Source organism: Equus quagga, chromosome 7 (assembly GCF_021613505.1).
Source record: "Equus quagga isolate Etosha38 chromosome 7, UCLA_HA_Equagga_1.0, whole genome shotgun sequence".
In the NCBI taxonomy this organism is placed as follows: domain Eukaryota; kingdom Metazoa; phylum Chordata; class Mammalia; order Perissodactyla; family Equidae; genus Equus; species Equus quagga.
Window position 1 is genome coordinate 7,557,063 of NC_060273.1, and position 26,520 is coordinate 7,583,582.

Here is a 26,520-nt window from a genome sequence, read left to right on the forward strand (position 1 = left end):
GGAGGCCTGGGCCGCCGCGAGGAGCCGCCGCCGGCCGCTGGGCCCCGCCGCCGGGCCGCTCGACGACGACGCTCCCGCGGGGGCCCCGCCTGAGGAGGACGCGGCGGCGGCGGCGGCGAGGCCGCGGGAGGCCGCGGGGGATGGAGGAGCGGAAGGAGGAGGGCGAGGCGGAGATCCAGGAGCACGGGCCCGAGCACTGGTTCTCCAAGTGGGAGCGGCAGTGCCTGGCCGAGGCCGAGCAGGACGAGCAGCTGCCCCCGGAGCTGCAGGAGGAGGCGGCGGCCGCCGCGCAGCCCGAGCACAAGCAGCAGAAGCTGTGGCACCTCTTCCAGAACTCGGCCACCGCCGTGGCCCAGCTCTACAAAGGTGAGGCCCGCCGCCGCCATCTTGGCCGCCCCTCGGCCCGCAGCCCCGGCCGCCCGCCCGGCCGCCGCCCCGCCGCCCCCCTCCGCCAAGATGGCGGCGCGGGCGGGCGGCGGGGCCTCGGGAGGCGCCGGGCTGCCGGGGGAGCCCCCCGCCCCTGGGGCCCGGCTGCCGGGCGCCCCCGGTCACAAAATGGCGAAGGGAGGCGGCGGGGCGTCCCCGTTGCGCCCGGAGCCGGCCCCGGGGCGGGGACCGGGGGGCCCTCCCCTCTCCCCTCCCCTCCCCGCGCCGCGCCTCGCAGCCCCGCGGCCGCCCCTTCCACCCCGCCGCGACCCCCTTCCCGCTGCCCTCCCGGCCGGCGGGGGAGCCCGAAACCCCGAACAAAATGGCGAAACCTAATATGGCCGTTCCCGAGCGATCGACGCCCGAGTAACCGTGCTCTCTCTCTCTGTCTCTCTTGTCCTCCTTCTCTCTCTCTCTCTGTCTTTGTGTCTTTTTTTCCTCTTTCAGACCGAGTGTGTCAGCAGCCAGGACTGTCGCTTTGGGTCCCCTTCCAAAACGCAGCCACCGCCGTCACCAACCTCTACAAAGGTGAGGAGGCCGCGCTGCGTGGCCGCCCCGGGGGAGGGCGGCGGGGGCGGGGCGGGCCTGCGCCCCGGGTGGCCCCCTCCCTGTCCCCGGCTGCCCGGGCGTCTGGGGCGCCTGGATCCAGGGTTTCCAACTGGACGTCTCCGGGGGTGGCTGGCGAGGTCACTGATCCCCCACGTGGGGGCGACTTGCACCCCGTCATCCCCCCCCTTCCCGGGGCGTTTGGCCGGGGCTGGAGGCGTTTCTGAATGTCCTCCCGGAGAGGGGCTGCTGGGCGTCCGCGGTGCAGGGTGCGGGTGCCCGTCCGCGCCCCCGCGTCCCGATGTCAGCGAGCCCGGGTGGGGGAGCCCTGAGCTGGAAGACGGGGCAGAGGCCCCCCCGGGGCGGAGAGGGGACGGGCCTGTGCCCCAGAGAGGTGGCGGGGACGCGTGTCAGCCCCTCCAGGAGGAGGTTCTCGAGTTAGGCGACTCCGAGCTTGGTGGGTCCATAGTTAGTAAACAAACGCGTGGAGAATCGGCTGATTGGGATAATCTGTGCGCGTTGATGGGCAGTGACAGGTTCCTCTCCAGCTACTTCATCAGATGCGGGCCTTCAAAACCACCTGGTGTCCCGATGGTGAACTGGCGGCAGGAAATCGGTGATCAGTTCGAGTAGACGGACTGGTATCTTAGGGTCATGTTTTTCTGGAGTTAGTTCCCCCCCCCCCCGTGTGATGACAGGGAGATTTGTAAGGAAAGGGTCTTGCCCCTTGTGCTCTCTAAGGTAGCAGTGGGTTTAGATTGTAGGCCTTACTGGTTTTGAAGATTTGGGTGCCTGGATTTGGTTTGTGGCCAGGTTTCTATGGGAAAAGGATTTAACTTTGTTGGTCTTAGTAAAAATGTGATTGAATGTCTTCAGGCTTCTAGAAGCTGCTGATGACAGGAATGGAGCTTTGTGCGTTTTAAAATCATCAAAATAGGTTGAAACACAGGCTGTGCAGAGACTTGACTCAGGTTCTTACTGTGTGAGAATGTGCAAGTGATGGTAGCTTTCTGTAGGAAAAATATTCCTTATTGTGAGATTTCTTGGGTAGAATTTGCAGTTTTTTGGGACCGTAATTTGAGAACATGAACTGAAAGTGGTGAGTAGCATGTTAATTTTAGAGAATGAGAGTCTGATAGGCCAGGCCTGCCGAGAAAAGGGAAGCATGATTAAATGGTGCCCCAGTGGGCAACTTTGATTTGATGTCGCCGAGTTCCTGAATTTTGACTCTTGAGTAAGTTGCTGTAACATCCATCGGTGCTTGAGAGTCTTGAGCATTCTTTGGGATGGCTCTTCCTTTCATCCAGATGGGGAATTCTGAAATCATTTGCTGAAAAACTCAGACTTTTTGGAGTGTAATTTATATACAGTGAAATCATTCTTTTAATATGTATAGCTTGAGTTGGACAAACATACACTGCTAAGAACTAGAATATGTTTATCACGGCCCTTGTGACCACCCATCTGATTGATGTATAGTTGGTTTTCCCATTTCTCTGTCAATGTCTGTAGAGCCTTACAGTATGTAGCCTTTTGTATCTGGCTTCTTCCGCTTCCATAACGTTTCTGAGATTGATCTGTTGAGTTCATGGTGCAGGTGTTAATAGTGCCTTTTTTTTCCTTGCTAAGCAGCATTCTGTTGTATGCGGTGGTACCACAGTTTATCCATTCGCTTGTTGCAATTACTTTTTGCCTAAAGGGGAGGCAACACATTTTGACTGCCTTCTATGTGCCAGGCTCGTGGCCTAGGCCGTGCAGAAATCCGACTGTCCTGTCTTTTCTGTTCAGTTTTTGGTGCTGTCATGTACTTCTAGAATGCATCTCTTTAGGACTAGAGCTGGTGGACTTCTTTAATGCTAACTCTTCATATGAGAAGATGGGCTCAGAAGCCGAACACTGAAGTAATCCCTGATTTGATTACTTGATTTGAAAATCTTGTGATTTACTCGTTTGCTTTGTTCAGAAAACTTAATGGGATACATTAAATTTTTTTCCAATAAATGTTACATGAGGTTTTCGGATTATTGCAAATGCAGGATTCTTAGACTAAACTGGTTTTGTTTTGTCAAATGAAATGCATCCCTTTTTTCCTGATAGGAAAGGTAAGCAGTGACGTGTAGAATTTGGCAGTGTAGGAAGGTCGGGGAGAGTGGATACTTCTCTGCAGATCCTCACATTCTTCCTCTTCAGAGATCACAAATACCTCACAGCTCTAGGGATAATTGGATGCCTTAAATAGAACCAATATAGTTAGCAAGATAGGGTCACAGTGCGTGCAGCCTTAAGTAGCGGTAAATTTAAGTGTTCACGGTTCTGATTAGATATTTAAGTGTAATGTACAGGGGGAAGATTTTGGGGGGATCCCTTTACTGGGCAGTGCTCCTGTATTTTGTGTGATTAAGCACTTACCTGGCAAGCTAAAAATGGCTCATTCTGCAGCCTGGGAAGAGGCTGGCACTTTCACCAGCTTCTCGATAACTCCTAAAATGAGCACAGAGGAAAGTCAGAATTGGGGTAAAAGCCTAGCAGAGGGCCCCTTTTGATTACCCGTGGGCTTTTGAAAAATTGAACGACTGGTTGGTTGGTTTGGAATGTGGCTGGAAGGATTTGGAGGAGAGTGAGTCGAGGTGCCCCCTCAGTGTGGACAGAATTCAGCAAAATGGAGTGCATCCTTCTACTCCACGTAGTAGGGCAAGATTTTGGCATCCTTTTTTGGAAAGGGGAAGAAAAATCGTGATTGCTGCTGCTCGTTTTTATCTCGAGGTGATAAATCTAAAGAGGGTAATGCTTGTTTAGGATTGAGTCGTGTCGTGTCCCTGGCCTAGGACCATGTTTTGACATGTGCCCTAGAGAAGGGAGTGAAGAGTTACACTGAGGTCGTTTGATCTCGCCAGGGTTGATGCTTTCCTGGGAAGTACTGGGCCAAGCCTATCTGTGTTTGCTTCTTAAATCTGCCCCGCATTTCCTGGGGTGGCCGCTTCCAATGCCTGTCTCCTGACTCCGCCTTAGGAAAGTGTTCTCTTTATCTGATTCTGAATTTCTGCTGCTTGGGGCTCCTCGCTCCGCAGAGAGGTTGGACTGTTGTCCTCCAGGCCAGGGCTGTCCTGGGGCGCCCCACGTGGTCACACTGCGGGGGCTGGCGCCCTGGCTCTGCAGCAGCCCCTCTGAGCACCCCTTCGGGCCACTTCTCAACGTGTCCTTTCCCAGCTTAACGTTTTTCCTTTTTGATTCTTGTTTTATGCTAAGCTCCCTTTCTTTGCCTCCGCATTTTAAAGCTGCATCTGGAACTTCAGTTGCATGCTGAGTCCTGCCACATATGTGGAGAGCCTTCTCGTGGTATCGCTTATCTTAAAGTTGTTTCTGGTTCTCTCCTCGAGCGGCGTTTGCCCGAGGTGGGTCTGTACTCTAGCAGGGCCTGCAGAAGGCCAGCGCCGTCATCCTGGAGTCCTGCTAGGGTGTTGAGTTCAGGTTTTAGTCTGTTGCTGCTTAGCTGTGCGGTCCTGGGGACAGGTGATGGAGCAGGATGTTTCACCACGTGTTCCTTCATTTTCTCAGCTGTAAGTAGGGATAGGTACCCACAACTTGGAGTGCCATCTCTTAGTTGAGTGCTGGCCTAAAATGAGTATTCAAGCATTGGCTGTGTTGGTGGTCAAGTTTTACTTTTCACGTGTTTCTGGCTATGGGTAGTGCTTAGGATGAAGGGGAGAAATTCTGGTTTATTTTTTGTCTTCACTTGTTTTTCTTGGGTTGGAATAAGCTTTGTAGTGTGTTCTTTCCTTCTGCATGTTTCCCTGAAAGGGCTAAATAAATAGAATTGTTAAGTGAGAAAATCAGCAGGATGCCCTTTAAGTCCTTATTTTTGAGACGTCTTGATGCTAAATCCTCTTTAGTCTTGTGTCAGTGTAGCCATTTTGGGCCTATACGTAAACTGAAAGTGAACTGACACACTGAAAATTTGTGGGCCAAGTGGCAACTGGCTGATGTATAAACAAATGGTCAGAGAAAACGTATTCTATCTGGAGACATGATGGAGTTTCGGCTCCTTACAGTTTGACTTCCTGGAGCTGATTTGTGACTCTCGTTGCTGCAAAAAATTATTATTGAGCTTTGAGACTTTGTTCAAAACATCTTAGTGTGGATTACAATTAGAAATCCAAAGTCTTAATGTTTATTCTTAAACTTAGTATAAGGAGCAGTAGTCTTAGTCCTTCTTAATATCGTTTGTAGATTCTGTTTAAATTTTTATAGAAGACAATCACTTTCGTATGATAACTTCTCTGTAAAAGCGTGTTTTGACTGCAAATACCAGAAAATACAAGTCAGGTTGGCTTCAGTGGTGTGGACATGGATTGACTCCTCTCTGACTCGAAGGCCAAGGGTAGGATTGGCTTAATCCAGTGCCTGGGGCTCCCCTGCTCTGCGGCTCTCCCGCCCAGTGTGTGCCGGTGCGCATAGGAGCTTTGTCTTCAGACTGGTTCCAGTGTATCGGCAGCTCGCATCTTAGGGCCGCTCACTGAAGCTCAGAAGAGCTAGGAAGCTGCTTTCCAGGAGCTACCAGCAGTGACGTCCCTTGGCCAGAATTGGGTCACATGCTTACTCAGAACTGGTGTCACAGCCCTGGTTTGGGGTTATGCAGATTAGTCTGGACTGCACCACGTGCCCACCCCTTGAGCTGCTGTGGAGGAAGCTGCCCCAGAGCTGTCCGAACAAGAACTTGGAGTTCCTTTAGGAGAGGGTGGACGGGCATCGGGTGCCAGGCACCTGGCTGCTCTGTCTTCCCTGGCCCCTTCCTTTGTCATGTGTGCTCGGTGAAGATTAAGTAAATATATATGTAGCTGGAAGTTCGTTCTTATTTTTGGGTATTTCTTTGTTAGGGAATACATCACAGGTATTTTCTCAAAACATTGGAAAAGTTTTACTTTGGCCGTGGCTCAGATCTTTGTTTTTCACGAAGCATTTTTAATGTATTTTTCCTGTGCCAGACTGGCTGGTTAGTGCAGATTGAATTGTTAAGGTCAGGTATTGTGCAGGTGTTAGTATTCCACGAAGCGTGGCTTTGGTCCAGCCGTGCGCTCTTCTGGTCTGCAGGTCCTCTCGGGAGGGGGGCGGCTTCTCTGTCGTGAGGAAGGAGTACGTTGGAGAAGGAACTCTGCCACTTCCCAAGTTTGGGCAAGGCCCTTGAACCTCAATTCCCATTGCTTTTTATGAAATCGGGCTGTCTGCTCTGGCTGACTCACAGGAGGTTTGCAAGTATCAGAAAACTCTAAGTAGTGAAGTCTGATTAATTTTGATTGTGTATCATGTGAGAAAGTTTTGCATTTGGTCTTCACCTCAGAAATCAGGATGATTTTGTGCCTACCACGCCCTGCCAGTGGTGGGAGGATTAGACTTGTAAAAAGCTCTCGGATTCAATGCTTCTATAAAAAAAAAATGGGACCGCTCCTGTGACTTGTATGAATCAGTTTGCTTCTTGACTAAGGAAATGAATGTGTTGAGATTAAAGGTTAGATTGACATTTCGATGCCCTTGGGCTTTGCCTAACCTTCAAGCTTATGGCCCTTTTCCACCGTGGCTTTGGCATCAGTAAACTAGTGTTGGACGCAAGACTGGCCCACAGTTTCTGCGCTCTGCCCTTCCAGAATTTGGGTGTCCTGTTGTCAGGGTTCAGATATATTCAAAGCAGTCTTGGCTGCGAGCCTTCAGGAGGCCATCTGTGTGTTTGTGTGTGTGTGTGTGTTATTCTATTGGACGCTAAATTAACGTGTGATTGTATTAAGTCTAGTCATGCTGAAGATTCTCCAGTAAGCATTCAGGTCTTTCCTGCTAAGTTTAAGATATGATAGGAGGGTTTTATTTTCAACCTGGGAACTATTTAAAGGACTAAACATAAGGACTGTATTTTAAATGCTTTTAGTGTCAACATGAGATTTTTCTATTTAAGGAAATGACAGGTTGGATTAATCTGGATGGTAATACAATTGGATTTGGCTCTCAGGATATGCTATTAGTGATATGAAACCAAATTACGCTCAGGCGGTGCAAGAGCGTGGCCCTGAAGACCTTAAATATCGCACCTGCTTTTCTCCTCCTGCCCTCTAGTCTGTGAAAACCGGGGTTACGAAGTGCCTGACTTTTAGTGTGCCCGTGGTTCTCATGTTGAGACTCGTGCAGTTTTTTTTTAGGTGAAACGATTGGTCAGTTGCTTAAATTTTAAGAGAGTCACAGCTTACTGTGTAACTGTCATCCATCTACATCAGTGAGTACTGGGGTTTCCAGCTTTGTTCAGAGCTGGGATTAAACCCAGCCCCTTACAGATCTGACTTTTGGGACTTCCTTGTGACCTCAGTCAAAACAAACCAAAACTTTGCCAAGCGCTTTCTTCCCCGCAGTGTCCGTTTTTTAAACCACCTCCCGGGGCCCGTCCCTTTTGGCTGTCGAGTTGATCAAGTTTATCTTCTCTCTCTTGCTGTCTGGTTTACTCACTGTACACTTAGGTGGCTCTTTGTCTTAGTCTGCGCTACCCAAGCCTGCTTGGAACTTGTTTCTTGTGTCCCTTTCATGCTTCCCCTTCTTTTCGCTCTGTACTTCCGGTTCTTGGCCTGCCTCCATTTGGTTCTTGAAAAATAAAATTTCCTCAGTCATTCTGTTTGGAAATGGAAACTTCTCTATTATGAGGTTGGTGGTAACTGTGCTTTGAGGTAAGGCAGGTTTGTAGAAAACTGGTTGCTTCTCGGTTCATGCACTTTATATTTCTCCTCCTTTTTGTGGTCCTGTGGGTTGGACTTAGTTTGCTCCATGACTTGATTTCTCTTAAAATGCTTCCAGCTCTGTCAGGATCACTTAAGGTCTAGATACAGCTTTACCAGGTCATCTTAGAGTTTATCCAAGCCTCTAAGGTTGGCTTCGTCTAAGTCTTTAAGACTTAAGAGATGGGCGAGTGCTGTATTATCCTCTTGAATGTTACTTCCCTTTAAAATGGAGTTTGGGGCTGGCCCCGTGGCCGAGTGGTTAAGTTCACGCGCTGTGCTTTGGCGGCCCAGGGTTTCGCTGGTTCGGATCCTGGGTGCCGACATGGCACCGCTCATCAGGCCATGCTGAGGCGGCGTCCCACATAGCACAACCAGAGGCACTCACAACTAGAATATACAACTGCGTACCGGGGGGCTTTGGGGAGGAGAAGAAGAAAAAAGATTGGCAACAGATGTTAGTGCAGGTGCCAGTCTTTAAGGAAAAGATGGGAGTTCATGCTTGCTTTGTTGTGATGAGATGAGAAATCAGAAGACATTGATTCACATTGTAACTTGGCCATTGTTCAGTAGTGAGACAGTGGAGAAATTTCTGTACTTCTGAGCTGCTTTTTAGTTCTTTAAAGTTAAAATCTACTTTCTCAAAGTTGAGATGGAGTTTAATTCAAGAGTGCTCCCATGGACAACTTCTTGCATTAAAAAAAATCTTTTTTTAGCAATAGAGACCAATCATCTGCTAAGAAATAGGGCTTGTTATAAAAGTTCTGCTTGTGCTCCCCTCTCGCTGTCTTTTTTAATAATGCAAATTCGTGCAGCCTGGGAGCCTGTGAGATGTCTGGATTCTTGTCTGTCTGTATGGAACACAGCTCTTCATTCGCTGATCATTGCTCTTCCTTTCAGTCTACTTTAGATGTAACAGACAAGGAATTACGGAAAATCAAGGCCAGGAAAAGTAATAAAGAAGTGATTTTTCTGTGTTACCAAGAATTACTGCTTTTCCAAAAGGTCCAGGGATAAAGGAACCATCTTCTTTAATGTCACTAAAGATAGACTGGTGATTTTCTGCCAGCATAGCAGCTAAGCTAGAAACAAATTGTAGCGACTTAAATTTGCAAATACTTTTTTCAAATCTATAAAACCAGTCAAGGCAGGGATCATTTTCTCGGAACTCGGGTTCAGTGTATCCAGGGGGCAGTGTCTCCAGGGACCCGGGAGGCCAGTCCGAGGGATTTTAGGGCAGGGTCTCTGGGAATGGTTAGGAGTTACAGGGAAGTGTTGGGAACTGGAAGCAGAATGAAAATACACCTAGTTTCGGAAATGAATGAAGCCTTTCTGTTGCCGCCGTGCTGTTTGGTTTTGGTGTTGAGCAGTCGATCAGAATTCATTTTCCCTTATTACTTGGAAAATGTTTGCCACTGCCTGCGCTGTGTTCCCAGTTCTTGGTGCTGACCCTGTCAGTGGCAGTGGGCCTCTGAAATGACCTGGTGAATGCCGGAGAGCCAGGCCTGAGTGATGTGCAGGGTTCAGTCACCTGCTGGATGATGTCCTGCTCCTACTGAGAGCTCACGGGAGGTCACTCTCTTCTGGAAGAGAGCAGTATAGCTGAGCGGTGAAGAGCTGCAGACTGAAGCAAAGTTCCGGCTCTCCTATGTTCTCTGACCTTTGTAGAGTTAGTCGCTGCTCAACATGTTTCCTCATTTGCAGTAAGGGGTCTGTAGTACCGCTCTCCAGGTATTCGTGTTACCTTTTTTCTCAGGTGAAGCTGAGTATAATGTAATAAGCATTTAATAATTTACCAGTTGTTAGTATTACTGAACAAGCTAGCTTATTTAGATTAAGTATAGCAAGTGTTGTTAGGGAATAGTATTTTAAAAATGATAATTTAGGTAGCAGTAAGTAGTCTGTCTGTTTACATTTTATTCCCCTAAGAACAAGGCAGAAGCTCTAGGACTATATGATGTGTTAGCTCTGAATTTAGACAATTAAGATTAAATGTCATGTGTAACATTTCAAACGTGAATGAAATAGTAATTACTGATAGACTTAGCCCCATACTTCATGATGCTCGGTTAACTTGTGAAGTGGTTTTCTTAAGAAGAGAATGTAGCATGGCTGCTGATGATGATGTATCTTTTTTCTCCTTCTTTCTTTCTAACAGAAAGCGTGGATACCCATCAGCGAAGTTTTGATATTGGAATTCAGATTGGCTATCAGCGACGCAATAAGGATGTGTTGGCTTGGGTTAAAAAGCGCAGAAGAACTATTCGTAGAGAAGATTTGATCAGCTTCCTGTGTGGGAAAGTTCCTCCACCACGAAACTCTAGAGCTCCCCCAAGACTGACTGTAGTGTCCCCTAGCCGAGCTACTTCAGCGGAAACTAGCTCATCTGTAGAGACTGATTTGCAACCCTTCCGGGAAGCCATAGCTCTGCATGGTAAAGCCGTTTAAACATATTTCTTTGGAAAAATGGTTAAGAGTGTGCCTGTGGACCCATTTTCCGTTTAGGCTTAGGTACAGATGCATTGTCTGTCTTTTGTCTACTATAGTAACTACTTGCTCTAGAAAATGTTTAAGTAGAACGTAAGCTAAGAACTTACATGGGCAATTTTTGAATGTTAGCCAGCCCATCCTAAAGAATGTTTTTAGAAAGTTAGTTTGAGCTTATTGGTGTTACAACAACAGAATCTTTTGCAACATTGATTAGAATTTATTGCTTTACACTTATGTTGTACGTGTTTTCTTACTCTTCTGAGTCGAAGAGGAAGTTCTTGTGTCTTAAGAATCCTTACATTTATAATTGGCCTGGAGAGCTTGGTCAGTGTAAGGCAAGAAAGGCAGGTAATTGTTGGGCTAGTTCTCGTGGGAACTCCCCTTGACGCCCTACGTTACTGAGTGTGCCTAGAGAGGGCAAGGGTGATGATGACCCAAGTGGGAGTGGACAGATGTAAGAATAATCGACTTCCCTTATGTCTGTTGTCCCTTAGGTCCTTCCTTTGATAGTCAGGACTGTCAGAGCACAGTCCCTCACCATCTGCCCAGGCCAGACCTGCCAGGAAAAGGCATTCTTGGCTAAGGGGTTTACGTGTTACTGGAGAAGCCTGGGGTGTGCAGTCAGTTAGTCTGCTGTTGCTTGTTCTCTACTGCAGACTTCCACATAGACCTGGGAGAGGTACTTCTGTGTGACAACATGTAATACTGCCATAAAAATCAAACAACAAAATAATAAGACTTGGTTGGAACCAAGATGCAAATATGGATTGAGGAAGTGACTAAGCAGACAGAAGAAATTATTGAGTTAGGTCATGAGTCTTGTAAAACGTTAGCATTTCTGGGCCATAGTGCAGGTCATCCCAAGCAAAGTGACCTAGTAATAAAAATAGTGGGATTTATCCAAAGGGCTTCTACATCGTGGAAGCTTTAGTGCTTAGAGAGATTCTTGTTCTCTTTGGCAAGTCTTGGTTCTTTACCTAAAACCCCACTCAGAACATGGGGTAGGAAAAAGTGTTCTTCTTTTCCTCCTGATTGTGAGTCTGTTTATAAGTTAAAAACACAAACAAAAACATATGTTGCAGGAAAGTCCACGGTGTATGGGTGCAGTACGTAAGACTGCTTGCTGTTTCTAATCCAGTGGACTAGTTCGGCCAGCAGGACTTTTGAAACTCAGGCAGAAGAGATTGGGGTGTTCCCATTGAATTAGCAGTTTTATGTCTTTTACCATTAAGTTTGGAAAAACTTACTGCAAGTGTACAGTTTGTCAGATCAATTTTAGTGCACAGTAGTGTTTGATGAAGTTGTCTTCCCTTAGGAAGTCTCATTTTCTTCCTTTATCATAAGTGGATTTACGATTCATTCCATGCTTCTCTTGTTAAAGTGTCTTTTTTCTGTATTATACTATACTTTAGAAGCGAGTTTTAAGAAACATAAATGGCTCTCTTGTTATAAAATCTTAATGCAGTTATGTACATTGTAAATAGGGCAAGCCAGCTCCCCTTCCAAAAACTTCTACTGTATTGTTCAGCTCCCATTACTTTTTCTTAAGTTGAATCTCTTCAACGTTTGTGATTTATTATTTTCCTGAACTTTGGGAGTTTTAGTGATGACGTAGTTTTAGGAAGGGACTATTTATAGTTTCGACTTAAATTTGAATTGTGAGAGTTTAAAAACGTTTAGTTACAAAGCTGTGTAGAAAAATAATCTTTCCCTTCAATAAACTTAGCAAGTTGCACCAATCCACAGTAACTGGGGACTCGGTGTACTCTTATGCTGGGGTTCGCACACCGAGTTCACGTGGTTGTGGTGAAGTAACAGGACCCCCCGAAAGAGATACAGAAACATGAGTTCTCCTGGGTCTTGTGCTCTAGTGGCTTTAGAGAACATGAGTGTATTCAGGGGAATGTTAGTCTGATGTGAGTATTTAAGGTAATTTGAATGATTTCTAGTAGTATAGGGCATTGTTAACTAAACTGTAATGCAGATTAATGACTAACTTTGCAGCCAGGTGAACTTATGATTGATCTATTGAATAGTCTGTAAATCGAAGTGAAAACTGTTCAGATGATCTTTTAAAATGTATTCAGAAACATCTTAATTAGGATACGTACTTGTCAGAATTTGGTTTTGCATATAATTTGCTTAGTGAAATCTATGAAATGTGAGGTCATATTGAAGTTCTTGGAGTCCCACCTGGGAGGGAGAGTCTGAATTCATGAAGTTTTGGAGTGCTGGGGAGATGTAGGGAAAGAATTGGTATGTTGAAGCGGCCTTCCTAAGTTCATAATCAAAGCAGACGGGAGTGGAGGAGGCCATAGTGATTTCTGCTTTTTCAGAGACCTCATCCTGCCCTTTTTTTATAAGAGAGGACAGTTCTCTACCATGGTTTTTCTTTATCAGCTCCAAATTACAAACCTGCACCAAATGGCACCTGTATATACCTGAAATAGGCCCTTATTTGAAGAAAAATGGCAAAGACGTAAGAGACCGAGTATTTTATGTAGACGGTGAGGGTGTGACAATGAGTAAGATCTCTGATCAGTACCCTTATCAGTCTTAGGCCTTAAGTATACTGTTTCAATCAAAAATACATCAATTAATAGTTACTGAACAGTTTTAGCCTAAACTGTCAGCTAATGGATATTGAAGCTTAAAGAATATAATCCAGTGCCTTATTTTGGCAATTGTCTGCACTGTATTGCTTATTTTCTGTGTACTGTGGGATCTAGTCTGAATATTAAACTCACAGAGAAATCGAAGAAATACATAAGCATCTGCTAAATTGGTTTCTGTCCTTTCCTTGTTGATCTTTGTCTTAAAATAAGAATATTATTGAAAATTTTCTGAGAGCTGACATACCTGGCACCTCATTTTTATGTGAACAGAAGTTTTCAGATAGACCAAAAATCATCTGGACCATTTTGTCGTACAGTACCTTTCGGATTATCCCTCTTTGAGGTCATCCTTTCTCTTCTGGAGCTTTCCTTGTCTTGTCCCCTCTTCTTAGGCTTCTTGGGTCTCTGACCTTTCCTCAGGCTCCTTCATTGACTTGGATTACGTTCCCCAGGATTCTAGCCTTAGCCACCTCCTCCTGCAGGCCCTTCAAGGGCCATCTCAGTCTTCATTTCCAAAATCTGTGCTTCTGGTTTAGACCTGCTCTCTTGACTGTATGCCCTGTTGTCGCGCAACGGACATCTCCACCAAGTGTTCCACAGGCATTTGTCTCACTTTGGGTTTCAAATTGGATGGAGCCTTGCAGCCCCCAAAACAGCAAAAACGTGTCTTTTTCTCATTTAACCATTCAGCAGACGTGTACATGGCAGATTTTGCCTGGTCTCTGGGAATATATAAATGAATAGAGTGCTTCCTTTTCTGTTGAGGCGAACGCATACTTGGATGATTTATTTTAGTGTCATGACTGTGGTATGTGTAAGATATGTGGAGGCAGAAAGGGACATTTCACAGTGCCTCCTGGCCCTGGGTTCCGAGAAGGCTCTCTGGAGGAGGTGTGCCCTGGGATCTTGGAATAATCTCCTTCCTGTTCTTGCTTCCCAGGCCTGAGGTGACCCATTCACCAGTCCATCTTCCCTGGTATCTCTGGAACCATCTTTCTGATCTTGTTACTTCATGGAAAAAAAGCCTTCATTTCTCTGTGGCCTGTAGGGTGAAGTCAGAACTCAGCATGGCGTTGCAAGGCCCTTAGGATTTGGTCCTGACCTTAGGTCAGAGATCTTAGCCATCCTGTTCAGTCTGTTGAATACCTCCGTGCTCTTCGTAAGCTTTTCCCTCTGCCTGTTGATCCTTTCAGACTGGTCAGATGTCCCTTGTGTGACGAAGCTTTCCTTCGGTTCTCCCCGTTCCCTCAGGCCTTCTCTGGACTGGGTGTCTGCTCTCCCAGTTTGTTTCCGGTAGACTGCGCTAGGTTAGGGCAGGGGCGTGGTCTTGGAGCTTTGGGCATTAACAGAACCTGGCAAAGAACCTGGCGTAGCTGTGTTTCGAGTTAACAGGGTTCAGAGAGGCCTGTGGAGTGTGCAGATAACAGCAGAGTGGGGCAGAGGACCTTTCCAGAGAGTTGAGGATTGCAGGTCCCCAGTGACTACAACAAGGGCAGAATGTAACGGGTGTGCCTTAGGAGTGCTACAAAGTAAACTCCTTAGACAAGAACAGAGGAGACCGGGTGGTCCCTGCAGGTGATACACCGTTACAGCTCTTCTTTCAGCATTCCTGTCAGCACCCTAAGTGGGCGCTCACACTTACCCTGGGTTATTGCCATTTTATGGATGAAGAAAGGCTTTTTGGCTAAATTAGAACAGGTCAAGTAAGTGGTAGAATAGATATTCCAGCTCTGTCTCCAAAATGCATGCTTTTAACCCCTGTGCTTCTGTATTTGTACATTTGGCATCCCCCCTCGTAGGTCTGGGGAGTGGGTGGGAAAGGTCTCTAGGCTTATTTTTCTTCTCTGAAGACATCAGAAAGTTTTGTCTGTCTGTCTGGAGTCTTTCTCTCTGGGTGGATCTGGTTAGGTAGGCTTGCAGGCGAATGGCTTGTGCCCTGCTATTTCTGGTTCCCTTGTGTGGGAAGAGTGTTGCGGCTCTGTGTATAGGCCGTGTTCCCAGTAGGCCCTTGGGCAAGATGGTTAACCTCTCCAAGGCAGTCTTGGTGAGAGGCGACGTGTTCGGTGCGGAGCTGAGCAGAGAACCTACCCTTTCACAGCACTGTTGCGTGTTCTCTGCCTGGAGAGGGCTTCTGGTTCGCTCTCAGTCCTGTGAGTGCCCTCTGCCTCTGGATGGCATTACTGTGAAAACAGGCCTGGTGCTCCGGTGGCCTTGGAGGGTGCTTTTCCCCTCTCTTCTCAGGAGGGCCGCTTTTTAAATTGCAGTTGCCACTCCAGCAGGAGGGGTGATAAAACTCGTTAACCACTTACTCGTATTCTTTTCTAAGGTCTGAGTTTGTTTCCTGTTGATAGAAACCAATGGATGTGGTGGTGTTCTCCTGTACTGGATGGAAAGAGAGATTCTGAGTTGACTTGCCCAAGCTGGAGCTGTGTCTGGAAAGCCTAGGTGGAAATCTCCTCTCCTCATTCTGAGCTCTTTGTTATCATGGGGATTAGGTGGAAAGGATCCAGAGTGAGTGGGGTGGGTGTTCGTGGAGGCGAGATAGAGACCTGGATGCTGGATGCCCAGTCAGACTTGACTGATTTGATAGCTTTATTCAAAGCCTTGCTCTCGCTCAAATCATCTCATAGGTGGTCTTTGTAGGTTTCTGGCCCTGGTTCAGACTATTCAGAGACACTTGGTTTTAGTTCCAAAAGTCATTTTGATGACGTTCTTGACTGCAGTACTAGGAGCTTAACCCCACTGGGCCTGGGCTGGCCCTCTGTAAAAGCCAGCAGTTCAGACTCGAGGCCTGTTGCGCACAGAGGCTGGTGTTGTAATAGGCGCTGGTGGGAACCATTGCTGTCATTGGCATTGGGCTTTTAGATGCCACCTTGCCAAAGTTTCAGTTCCTTTTATGTTTAAGACAAATTTGAAAAAGACAGTGGGCTCCAGCCTCTGCTGGTGTAAGTGCCGAGAGGACCTAGGCAGAAGCAGACCGCCAGCCTGTGATACGACACTGTGAGTTCGAAAACTGGGAAAGGAACCAAAGGAAAGATTTTTTAAATAAAGCAAGCACTTTGTGAGTTAAGACAGCAGCTCCTTAGTGAGTGTTGAAGTCTGAAGCCTTTTTGGTTGAAAACCCTCTTTGTTTTTTATTGATGTGGTGTTACGCATTCTGATTTCTGCCATTAAAATCCTTCTGCGGAAGGTGTGGTCTTTAAAAATGAAGCATGTATTGTCATTCTGTAGCCTGTCCTATCGCCCAGCATGCACTGAACCTAGTAAATACCAAGTACTCTATTAGAGGCCAGTAGTGGGAGCAGGTGATACAAAGATGAATCAGATACGCTCCTCAAGGAGTTTCCAGCTTATTAGAATTACATGAGACTGTTTGAAGTCTGTGAGCCCAGGCAGACAGATTGAGGCATAGTGCCAGCACCTTAGGGCTTAATAAGCTCCATTTTCCTTTTTTTTTCCTAATGAAGTCTTTCTCTGGGCTGCTTGGAAATCCTTATTTTCTCTTAAATCATCAAGTTGCTTGACAGGTTCTTGGATCTGGAGAAACTGGGTGTGTGGGGCATTAAAAAACACAGTGGTTTGAAATTGTAATAAGGGGTATAAGGTCAGATAGGAATTTTTACCCAGAAAAAATAGAAGGCAAGTTCCCAGTTTGTCATACGAAATGCATAAAACTGATACCTTCTTCCCCTGGAGTCTGTGGAAGGTTCTGGTTCGGGCAGCCTGAACCAATAGGACTTTCTTTGAGCACAGGTTTTTGTAGCTTTTGTTCTCTTGTGAAGACGTTGTTTGGCCTGTGTCCACTAGAGCGAGAGAGAAGAGAAGTTAGCAAGTGTTGGTGAGAACTAATCTTCCTGGTAAAACTTCCTAGACGACTGAGATCCAGTACATGTAAGAAGAAGTTTAAGGATTTGTGCTCGGTCTCTGTCTCTCCTCCTCTCTGTCACTTTTCAGCCTTCCACTGATAAAGCTAAATATTTAGAAACAGATTTTGACAGCTAGCACGGATAGGTTAAGTGCTTTCCAACTAATGGTACAGTATAAAAGAAACTCCTTGCAGTTTTCTGTTGCAAGGGCTAATGGAAGTGACCTGTGGGGGATTCATGTCCTTCCACCTTTTACAATCCCTTTTCCTCCTTGCCCACACTCCTAGCACAGTGTGTGGGGCACAGTAGCTTCTTAATGAATGAATGCATGTTGAATGTTGCAGTCTTCATCTTCCGGAAATAACAGAACTGAAAATAGTTATTTAACAGTGAAATCTTTTAAAAACTTTTTTGGAAATCAAGATGTAAGAGATTAATGCACCAAAGCAATCTCATCTCTTAATTGCTTAAAATTGATTATTTCAAAGAATATTCTTTAACTACAATTCCTCTGAAGGCTGGAATTTCTAACTTAGGACCTTTGTTCAAACCAGTCTCTGAGAACAAGAACAATTAGAGGCAATTAAGATAGCATTAAACTTCTAATGGAAAGTTGGCATTTTCTGTTTATTAGGATTAGCTATCAGCTACTGAAGTTTCTGGGGGTAGAACTTAACTAAAGCTTCCAACATCCGTGATACACGTTGTTTTGAACTTGTGATGAAATTTCGCTGGACCTTTTTTCATTGAGGTGACAGAGGCGTCCCTGCAACCTGCCTGAAAGCTGGTTCACTGCTGGTTCCTACGTAACCATCCTCGCTAGTTATGAAGCAGTTTGACATCTGAGTTCAAGCTTCTCGCTAGTTTTCTGATTTATAAGTACTAATTTCTTGGAAAACTTGACAATTTCCGAACAGTAAAAAATTCAGTATTCTGTTACCCCACTATACAGAGATAACTGCAGTTAAATGTTTGGTGCATTTTCTTCCAGTTTTTTTCAATGTATAAATATTAAAATTATTTCATAGTTGAGATCCTACTGCATATATGGTACTGTATCTTGCTTTTTTCATTTTAACGTCGTGAGCATTTTTCCCATGGCATTAAAACTGTCTTTGAAAAATTGAAAGCATTCTGGGCTGTCAGCATAACTGAAAATGTTTTCTTGGTGTGACACATGTATCTTTGTAATTGGTTTGATTTAGTGTGCTTTACTTCAATAAAAATTCAGTATTACAATTTACAGGTTGGGGTGGGGAGTGGTATCTACTTCAAATTACCAGAATCTTCCTAGTAGGTTTCCTTTTTCAAGGATTGAACTCCTGCCCTGGTGCATTTAGAACACGACATGTACACACAAGTGCTTGCTTGCTTAAAATCAGAACACAACTTTGTGCAAAGGGAGTGCTATCCATTTGAATAGTCAGTTCATTTCAAATGCAAGAACGCCAGTTTCTTAGGGTTCCCAGTCAGATGTTAATCACTTTGTTCAAGGTGTGGGGATTTCAGATCCCCCCTTGCTACTGGAGGTGAGAAAACTGGTGGGGCAGATGGCAGAGGGCCCTCCACCCGTGCTGCGTGGATCAGCAGTCCTGGCAGTCGGCTCCCCTGCTCCGGGGCTGGCTCTGCTCCGGCAGGTGCCGCAGCGCGGGGAGGCTGGTAGAGAGGGTAGACGGAGCCTCCGGGCCATGGGCTGCCAGGCAGGCAGGGCGGGTGAGTGGGTCCTGCATTTGCTTTTGCTATGCCTGTGTATGACCTAACTATGTGCTGGTAAACTGGAATTACATGTAATTAATTCTGAAAACAGGATTTTCTTATTACCCTAAGCATGAACGTGGTATGAAAATAATAGTTATGTGCTACTTTTAACAATTTATCGTGTAACCTAGATTCCTATAACCTGGACTGTAACGCTGCTTTAGCTCCAATGGGAGCTTGCTTTGGAAGGTATGATTAAATCATCCTAATCTTTTTTCCCCACTCCTGCACTAATCATTTAAAATGGATGCAGAAACTTTAAAACTGATAAGTTTATCTTGTATTAAGCAATTGAGACTTTTCTGTCTAATCATACTACTTGTTTACTGCTTTTGTCAATTGATATTCCCATGGCCCTTTTGAAAAAGTGTGTTTTTGGTAGAAATTAAGTTGTATGCTCTCGGGCCGTACAACTTAGTTTTTAGTTCTGAAGCCTGTTTAGATTCTCTGTACTTGTATAGGCCTGACTGTTCATGTGGCTTAGCTAAGGTTTCCTAAAGCATCTTCTAGTAGCTGTCATTGGTTTATAAAATAAAATTTGGGCTGTTCAAAATAATATATTTTTTGGTTGTTAATCTTAATTTTTTTTTGACACTGCGAAAAGTCTTTTTGGGGAAGATTAGACAGTTAAACTTTGAATTTTCACTGCTGAACGTGGATAATGCGTAGGTAATGCCGCACACGGTGAATTTCTGTAGCTGTCAAACTAAGCCCCATGTCATCCACCCCACAGGAGAAAGATGGTGATTTCCTGGAAGTTACTGGGGAATTTTCAAATTGACCAAACTGACATTGAGTCTCTCTTCTTTTTCATGGAGAACAGCAGTGAGCTGCCTGTTCACATCCGATGGAGTGTTTTATGAGTCTTGGGTATTTGTCCTTAGTGTGACACATACTGCCCTGTGACCCCTATGTTACAAGAAGGGGCATCGGGGTGGGGTTTGTTGAGTTCTTTTTGTGGTTTCAGATGATAAAGGGGATCCTGAGTTGAATTGCTGAAGTAGCCCAGTTTCATGCTGGTGACCCAAATTGTGCAGTATAACTCCTTTAGAACCTCCTGCATTGTGAAACAAAGGATAAAAGGAGTATCGTTTCAAGTACGTGGACACCTTTTAGTAGTGTGTCATGGGCTGAGAAATTAGAAAAAAGGCACAGCTCTCCCCTTAAGGAGTTTACAGTCTTAGTGGAGAACTTCAAAAAAAAAAAAAAAAGCCAGCAATTTGGGAATAATTGAGTTTTAAACTTGAGGGCAAAGATTGAAGGGAAGGAGGCCACGTGATGTATTTCCTGTCCTTGGAGAGGTGAATAAACACCAGGTTTGGTTTACAAAACGCGGGCTAGGACTTTGAAGCATTCTGTGTTTTCAGAGTTCAGTGACTTGTGTGTCAGGTACCGCGTTAAGTTCATTAGATACAGAGGAAAAGACAGCGTAGGAAGATGTGAATGATTGTTCTGGCTCTGTAAAATTAGCCCAGACCTTTTTTCCCTTCCTCTTCCTCATTCATTTTTAATGAGCCTGTGTGGGCTGGGGAAGCAGCAGCGCAGTCTCGTTTTGAAGTTCGGTTTCAGACGTCCACCAGGCAGTTAGAAGTATGGATGGGTCCTGGAGCTCAGGAGAAAGGCCTGCTCCGCTGGCACTGATTGGGAAAACGAGGCCTTTGGGTAAGCTGAGGGGTCAAGGGTATCAACCCCCGGTGACACCAACCTGTCAGGCAGAAGAGAGGCCGCAAAGGCCACTGAGGAAGCAGCTGGCAGGCTGGAGAACAGGAAGGAGCTGGAGAGTTTCAAGCGGGAGGGAAGAGGAGCCGGCCAGAGACTGAAAGGAGAGGTAGAGGAGCCAGGAGAGGAGCCTTGGAGGAGGCGCTGGAGGGACGGACGAGGGCTTCAGGCAGCCGGGAGTCCTGTGGGGAGGGAGGTGCAGGCCCGACCGCTTTAAGGAACTGAGAATCATTTGTTATTAGCAGTGCCTGATTCATTCTTACAGTGGGCGTGAAGAGGGCAGGAGGGGAGAGTAACTGTTCAAAGAGATGAGGCCTAAGAGGCAGGCCGGGCCCCAGTCCGTGAAGCCCTTTGATGCTAAAATAATTTAGACTTTCAGAGAGGGGAGTGTGACAGTGGCTAGGAATATAGATTCTGCTTGAGTTTGAGTCCCAACTCTTGCTTAGTAACTGTGACCTTGGGTGGCTTGCTTAACCTTTTGGTCTTGGTTTTTCATCTGCGAAATGGAGATAATATAAATGTTGTAGGGTGATTTTGAGGGTGCAATTAAAAAGTACTTCATGTAGTGCCTGACACTGGAAGTACTCTAAGATTAGAGCTTTTATTTTAATAGGCGCTAGCCTTGGAAAGGTTTAGAGCCATAGAGAGTCACGATCAGATTTCCTCTGGCCACCAGTGTGAAGGGAGGATGCAAGTTCTGCAGGGGGAGCAGTGAGGGGCTGGTTGGCTCCTAGATGAGGAAGTTGAGAGCAGTTGAAGAGAGGTGTGGGCTGCCGAGCATCAGCGGCGTGTGTGGGAGGTGGCTGAGGCCATAGGTTTGAGGATGTGCACAGAGTATGTGTAGGCTAAGAATACTGTCAAAGCGAATTGAATAGGTTTGATGCCACAGGAGGCAGAGAAGCCTTTTTTAACTTAATGTGCAAATTTCAATCACATTTATAGAGTATAAAATTACAATGGGCATCTATGAAACCAGCCTAAGCTTAAAAAATCTAAGATATAAAAAACATTGATTAGACTAGATCACATTGTATCAGTTTAGTTGGGCCATAACAAATCCCCGTGTGAGGCTAGAATAGCATTAGGGGGAACCTCATAAGGAAAGTCCACTGTCAGTTACGTTAGGTTTTTAAATTCAACACTGTTTTCTGTTTCCTGGCCTCACTCGTGCCTTTCACAGGTTTATCCCGAGCATTGAGGAGTGGAACATAAGGTTTGCCTCCTTAGCCGTGGAAGAGTCTAAGGAATGAGTGTCCAAATTGGTTGCTGGGTCTCTTCTGGGTTAAGTAACTCTTTGGAAGCAAAGTAGCAGGATTTTTATACCAGCCTCGCTCCCCCCGCCTTCTCTGGAGGATTATAGCCAGTACTGAGTTAGGCTGTCCTAAGGGGTGTCTACCAAATACGGTCCAGTCCTTGGGTGATCGTATAGCCCGGTTTGTCCAGGGCAGGCTCGCTTCGTACTGGATGTCCCAGCATCATTTTCAATAGTGACCCTTTTTCAGGCTCAACAGTGTACTGTTTTGGATGATAAATGATGAAGTCACCTTATGTAGAGGGGATATTGGAACAGTCCCACTCAGGCCAGGAGATGAAGGCTGTCCCCCTGTGTGCACGCACGCAGATATCAGAGGGGTCCGTCGGGATGTATAACCAAAACGTCCTCCTGTTGAAAGCAAGCACCTCCTGTCCTCACCTATAAATTACATTCAGTATGTACCTCAGAATAAATGGGAGGATTTCATGATAAATTTGTACACCTAGCATGGTGCTTGCCACATAATAAGGGTCCAGTAATTGGTAGTGACACCCACATTGTAAGTATTAGTAGTGTTACCAATAAAACATCTCATATGTCAAAGCCAGACGATTCGTTTTTCCAGAGTCAGACTTGACTGCTCCCTGGTGACCCCTTACAAAGAAAAGAGGCAGACGTCCTTTGACACTGTGACAGCATTGAAAGTAAAGTGGGTTGCTTTCAAGAGGGTTGAATAATCGAGCAAGTCTAAAACCTTTTTTCTTCTTCCTAGGTCTTAGTGGTGCAATGGCTAGTATAAGCGTGCGTTCGAGTACCCCAGGCTCTCCTACACATGTAAGCAGTGGATCGAATGCTAGTCGAAGGAGAAATGGACTCCATGATGTCGATTTGAACACTTTCATATCAGAAGAAATGGCACTCCACTTGGACAATGGTGGAACTAGAAAGCGTACCTCAGCCCAGTGTGGCGATGTCATTACAGACTCACCAACCCATAAACGCAACAGAATGATCTAAACTGCAAACATTTTCACACCCACCATGCTGCTTGAAAGCCACTCGATCCTCAACATATACTCTTACTGCAAAGGAAACATGAGGCCATCTTCCCTTGTTCACTGTTTAAGACAAGTGAATTCTATAGTGGTTGCCATAAAAGGAAGTTCTAGGTGTTTCCAGTAGATGCCTCTTGTAACTCTGGCTTTCTTAAAACTATAATCCTAGCAGAGGACATCAGATATCGTTTAGTCATTAGCAAGATCATCATAGGCAAACATATCCGTTCCAAGGCTAAAAGTGACCTTAACTGTATTTATTCTCAAAGGGAAAGGAAATATCAGATGTTTATTTGGTATAGAATGCCTTTTTTTTTTTTTTTTTGGTCCATTTCCTGCTGTGTTGAGTATTTTGCTTCAACAGTATTGCCAGATTCCTAAAATTGTCTAAAACACACGATTTGGCTTCCTCATCAAATCTGCAGGCTTCCATTTTTGCAGCAGCACTGTACCGTGCACCTGGGTTCTATATAATAACAGTGTGCAACTTCTCCTTTTTGGACTGTGCCCCGTTTTCAGTTTTCAAAGCAGTTTCTAATTCTGGTGATTGTGTCATGTAAAGAGGTGCTATGATGGTCATGCAATTAATAATACTGAATCAATACACAGAACTTTATTGGATTCACTTTGTGTGTGTTAGTGCTCTAAAAGTAGCAATATTATCAAATTGCCCCCAGATTAACCCTGTAGGCTTAAAATACTCAGTTTTAAGACAAGTACTACTTCCCAGTCAGGGTAGTATCCTTCTGGTAAATGTAAACACGTACTGCGTTCAAGGTGACCTACAGTAGAGAGGTCATGAACTTTGGGAATGGGCTTCCTTTTTGGTTCGGTGTCAGTGAGAGGGAGATGGCTGGCGGTAGGTAGGTATTTGTTCTAGGCTTTTGTTCGGTGGGACATTTCTCATGAATGCCCTGATGTGTGCAGTTTCCATTGGAATGGGTGGAAGAGAAAGGTCTTTGATCTGCGAATTATGTGATCACAACTTAAATAGCAAAACCCACCTTTGCAGTCCCTCTCCTAAAGTGCAGTTTGGGATCTCATTCTGGAAAAGACGGAATCGCATGGAGGGTCTCTAGATGTTAGGTAGACCTAAGCTACAGTTCTCGGTAGAGTCCTCTTTTGAGTAAATAGAAGACCTCTTGTAGCTACAATGTTTTAGAGCATGTTTCATCTTCATTTTTACTATCTTGAACTGAATGATAGTCTTTTTTAGATGAAGAACTGATGTCAGCCTGCCAGGTACTGTAATTTATTCTATCATATTATTCTATTATATATCAAGTAGGACAGTGAAAATGTTTCCTTGCAGACTTGTAGTCCAGTATCCGTTCCTTCCTGTTTTTATCCTTAAAAGACCATTGCAAATCAGTGTAAGGGTTCTCCAGTCATTACTCGCAGCACTTTGTTAAAGTTTGCAATTTCTTCAGCCATTTAATAATACCTTTCTGTGAAGAAACTTTGCTAAGTTAACTATAATATTCATTGACTGGGTGGGATGTGAATGGGATGTTGGAAATGTGTGAACTGAAGTTCTGTATTCATTATAGATATAGCCCTTATTTAAAACAGTGAATTCCATACTAAAACTAGCAATGAAAGTGAGGTATTTCTAAATTTTTGCAAAAGTGGATCATTTTTTGTTTGAATATAATGACAGGAAGAATTATAGCAATCTGTCATTTTACCTGAAACGGACAAGCCTATGTATTATGAATACTTTCAAGCCTCCCTTTAGAATATACCAAGAAATGCATTGGAGTTACCTTTGTTTTTCTCTCGTTGTAAATTTAGATTCTGGAGTCGGGTGGTGTGAAGCCTTGCTCACTAGTGGCCAGAACTCCTCTTCCTAAAGGATTTTGAGATGGAGGAACACATATTTAATCTTTCCTTCATGCCTTGGTTCTAGTTCCTCTTTCCAAGTTGAATAACATTTTCTTTTTTGGTTGTTTTTGTTTTGGTTGGTGCTCTGAAGCTTAATCTCAGTACCCTTTCCTCTCGATTGTCAAATTTTGATAAAACATGTGCCATTTTCTTTGGTAAGATAAAGCAGGTCTTAATGTCTGCCAGAACATGATTTATATGCCTTATTGGCTCCATTAAACTTTTAGAAAACTTTAGCATTCGTTACTTTTTTCCAGTGCATTTAATCTCAAATGCTATTTGTCAGCTGTCCCGTAACCCCTCCCCCTTCCCCGCCCCATTGCTCTCGTGTGCCACCGGAGCCCAGAATGACCCTGAGACCTAGGCGTAGAAAGGGAAATGATTTCTCTTAGCAAAACTTAGTTCTTTTTTTTGAAGCCTTTCTTTGTGCCATTTTATATGCAAAACAAATCATGGAAGATTGCCTATTTGTGTGGTACTTCTTTAATAACGATTTTTTTTTTCAGTCTCTTGAGAACAGTGTAGGCTGGATTTTAAAACTTAACAGTTTACTTTAGGGGAACAGAACCTCTTTTCATCTTAAGCTCAGTTCTCTGATTCTTTCAGACATGGATTGTTCGTTCTGTTCCTGTCACCCTAACTTGGCATGAGTGGGTTGAGTTCATCCTTACACTGCAGTGTTCTGAGCATGACTGAAGCATTAAGAATTTAATTATAATGTTTAGTATTTTATAGAGCAAAATTAATGGAGAGCATTTGGCTGAATCTAAAGACCTGCAGTCAAATTCTTCAATGTGGTTTACCCAGCTGGAGTAGTGGTACACACCTGAAATCATTCAATGAATAAATCATTTGAAAAACCAAAAAACGACGGGGCTTGTCTGCGGTTTTGTTTGGGGCATCACATCTGCATAACTTTGATGTAATCAAACCAAGTTGAGGCTTTGGAACAAGAACTGGCCTTCTCCATGTTTTTTCTAAGGGCTCCTGGGACTCACGAAACTTGAGTCATCGTGGCTGTGGGCCTGAAGGTCTCAGTGAGGCAGTGAAAGCTGGGCTAGCTGCCTGTCACAGGGCGTGGCCGCGGGCTGGCAGGGCGAGCCGGCCTCCGAGGGCAGTGAAGGGGCAAGATGCTCAGAGGTGATCTGGAGACGGGGCCTGTAGTTGGGGACACGGGCGGGCAGCACAGTGAATTTTAGAAAATTATTATGAACGAATCATTAAATTGTTGGCATGATTACTACCTGAATTTTTTGAGAGGTGTGGTCACCGTGTTAGATGAGTCTCACAGCATTTTATTTCATGTAGTTTGTTACAGCCTGCCACTTCATTCATTGAATGGACTCCTGTCCTGTCTAGTTATGAGGTTGGGAATCTTCAGAGATACATTCTGGGCTTTGCATTGGAGTGACTTGAAAAGTTCTGCCAGAAACGCGTTTATTTTAAAGTTAAAAGAAACTTAAGATTCCCCTGTTTGATCTCTTAAAGGACACTGTTCTGATCAGATATTTCTAGTACCCGTTCCCGTCCTGGAAAGCTGTCAGAACTGTGATCACTTCAGATGACCATACCTCTTAAGTCTAGCTTCCAAACCCCACGCTGGAATCTTTCTGAGGTCTGCGATGTTTTGGTGGGGACACTATGGTGACTGTCACTCTGTGCGTTGTACTGATGCATTGGACATGCTGCAATCGAGGGTCTTACTTCCCGTGGTCGGACCTGTGTGTTCTGAAGTTCAGCAGATGATGGCAGCCTGTGATGCGAGAGGGTTTTGAGGGTCCAGTGCCAATTTTGTGGCCCTTGGCAAACTTGGGAAGTTTCACTCTTGCTGTTCCAAGTTGCTGATGGCCCCTCATTTTCTATGTATGGAGTTGTTAATGCTTTTAAAAAACATTTAAAACTGCAGAAATCCAGCTACACAGCAGCTTCTCGTGTATGCAGCTCTTTCCACATCAGAATATATACGGTGATATTTTTTGACTAAATAGTGTTCCATTGTATGGCTGGGCCTTCATGGGGGTCCCAGTTTTTCCTAGTAGGGCAGCAGTGAATATTCTGGTTTCTTTAAGTTTCTGTAGGATGAATTTCTGCAGGTAAAATTGCCGGTTCAAAGGAATTCTTATGTAAAATATTGAAAGAAACCTACGAAAGGCCCTTTCT

At 45.1% G+C, this 26,520-nt stretch overlaps 1 protein-coding gene across 1 annotated transcript; it reads left to right on the plus strand.

Moving 5' to 3' along the window:
- Positions 1-22: 22 nt before the first annotated feature.
- HAPSTR1 (HUWE1 associated protein modifying stress responses) lies at positions 23-24,596 on the plus strand. The gene is made up of 4 exons (XM_046666062.1): positions 23-366; positions 874-954; positions 9,877-10,152; positions 22,194-24,596. The coding sequence occupies exons 1-4, from the start codon at positions 141-143 to the stop codon at positions 22,436-22,438; spliced, it is 828 nt and encodes a 275-aa protein (XP_046522018.1). The 5' UTR covers positions 23-140; the 3' UTR covers positions 22,439-24,596.
- The last annotated feature ends 1,924 nt before the right edge of the window (positions 24,597-26,520 follow it).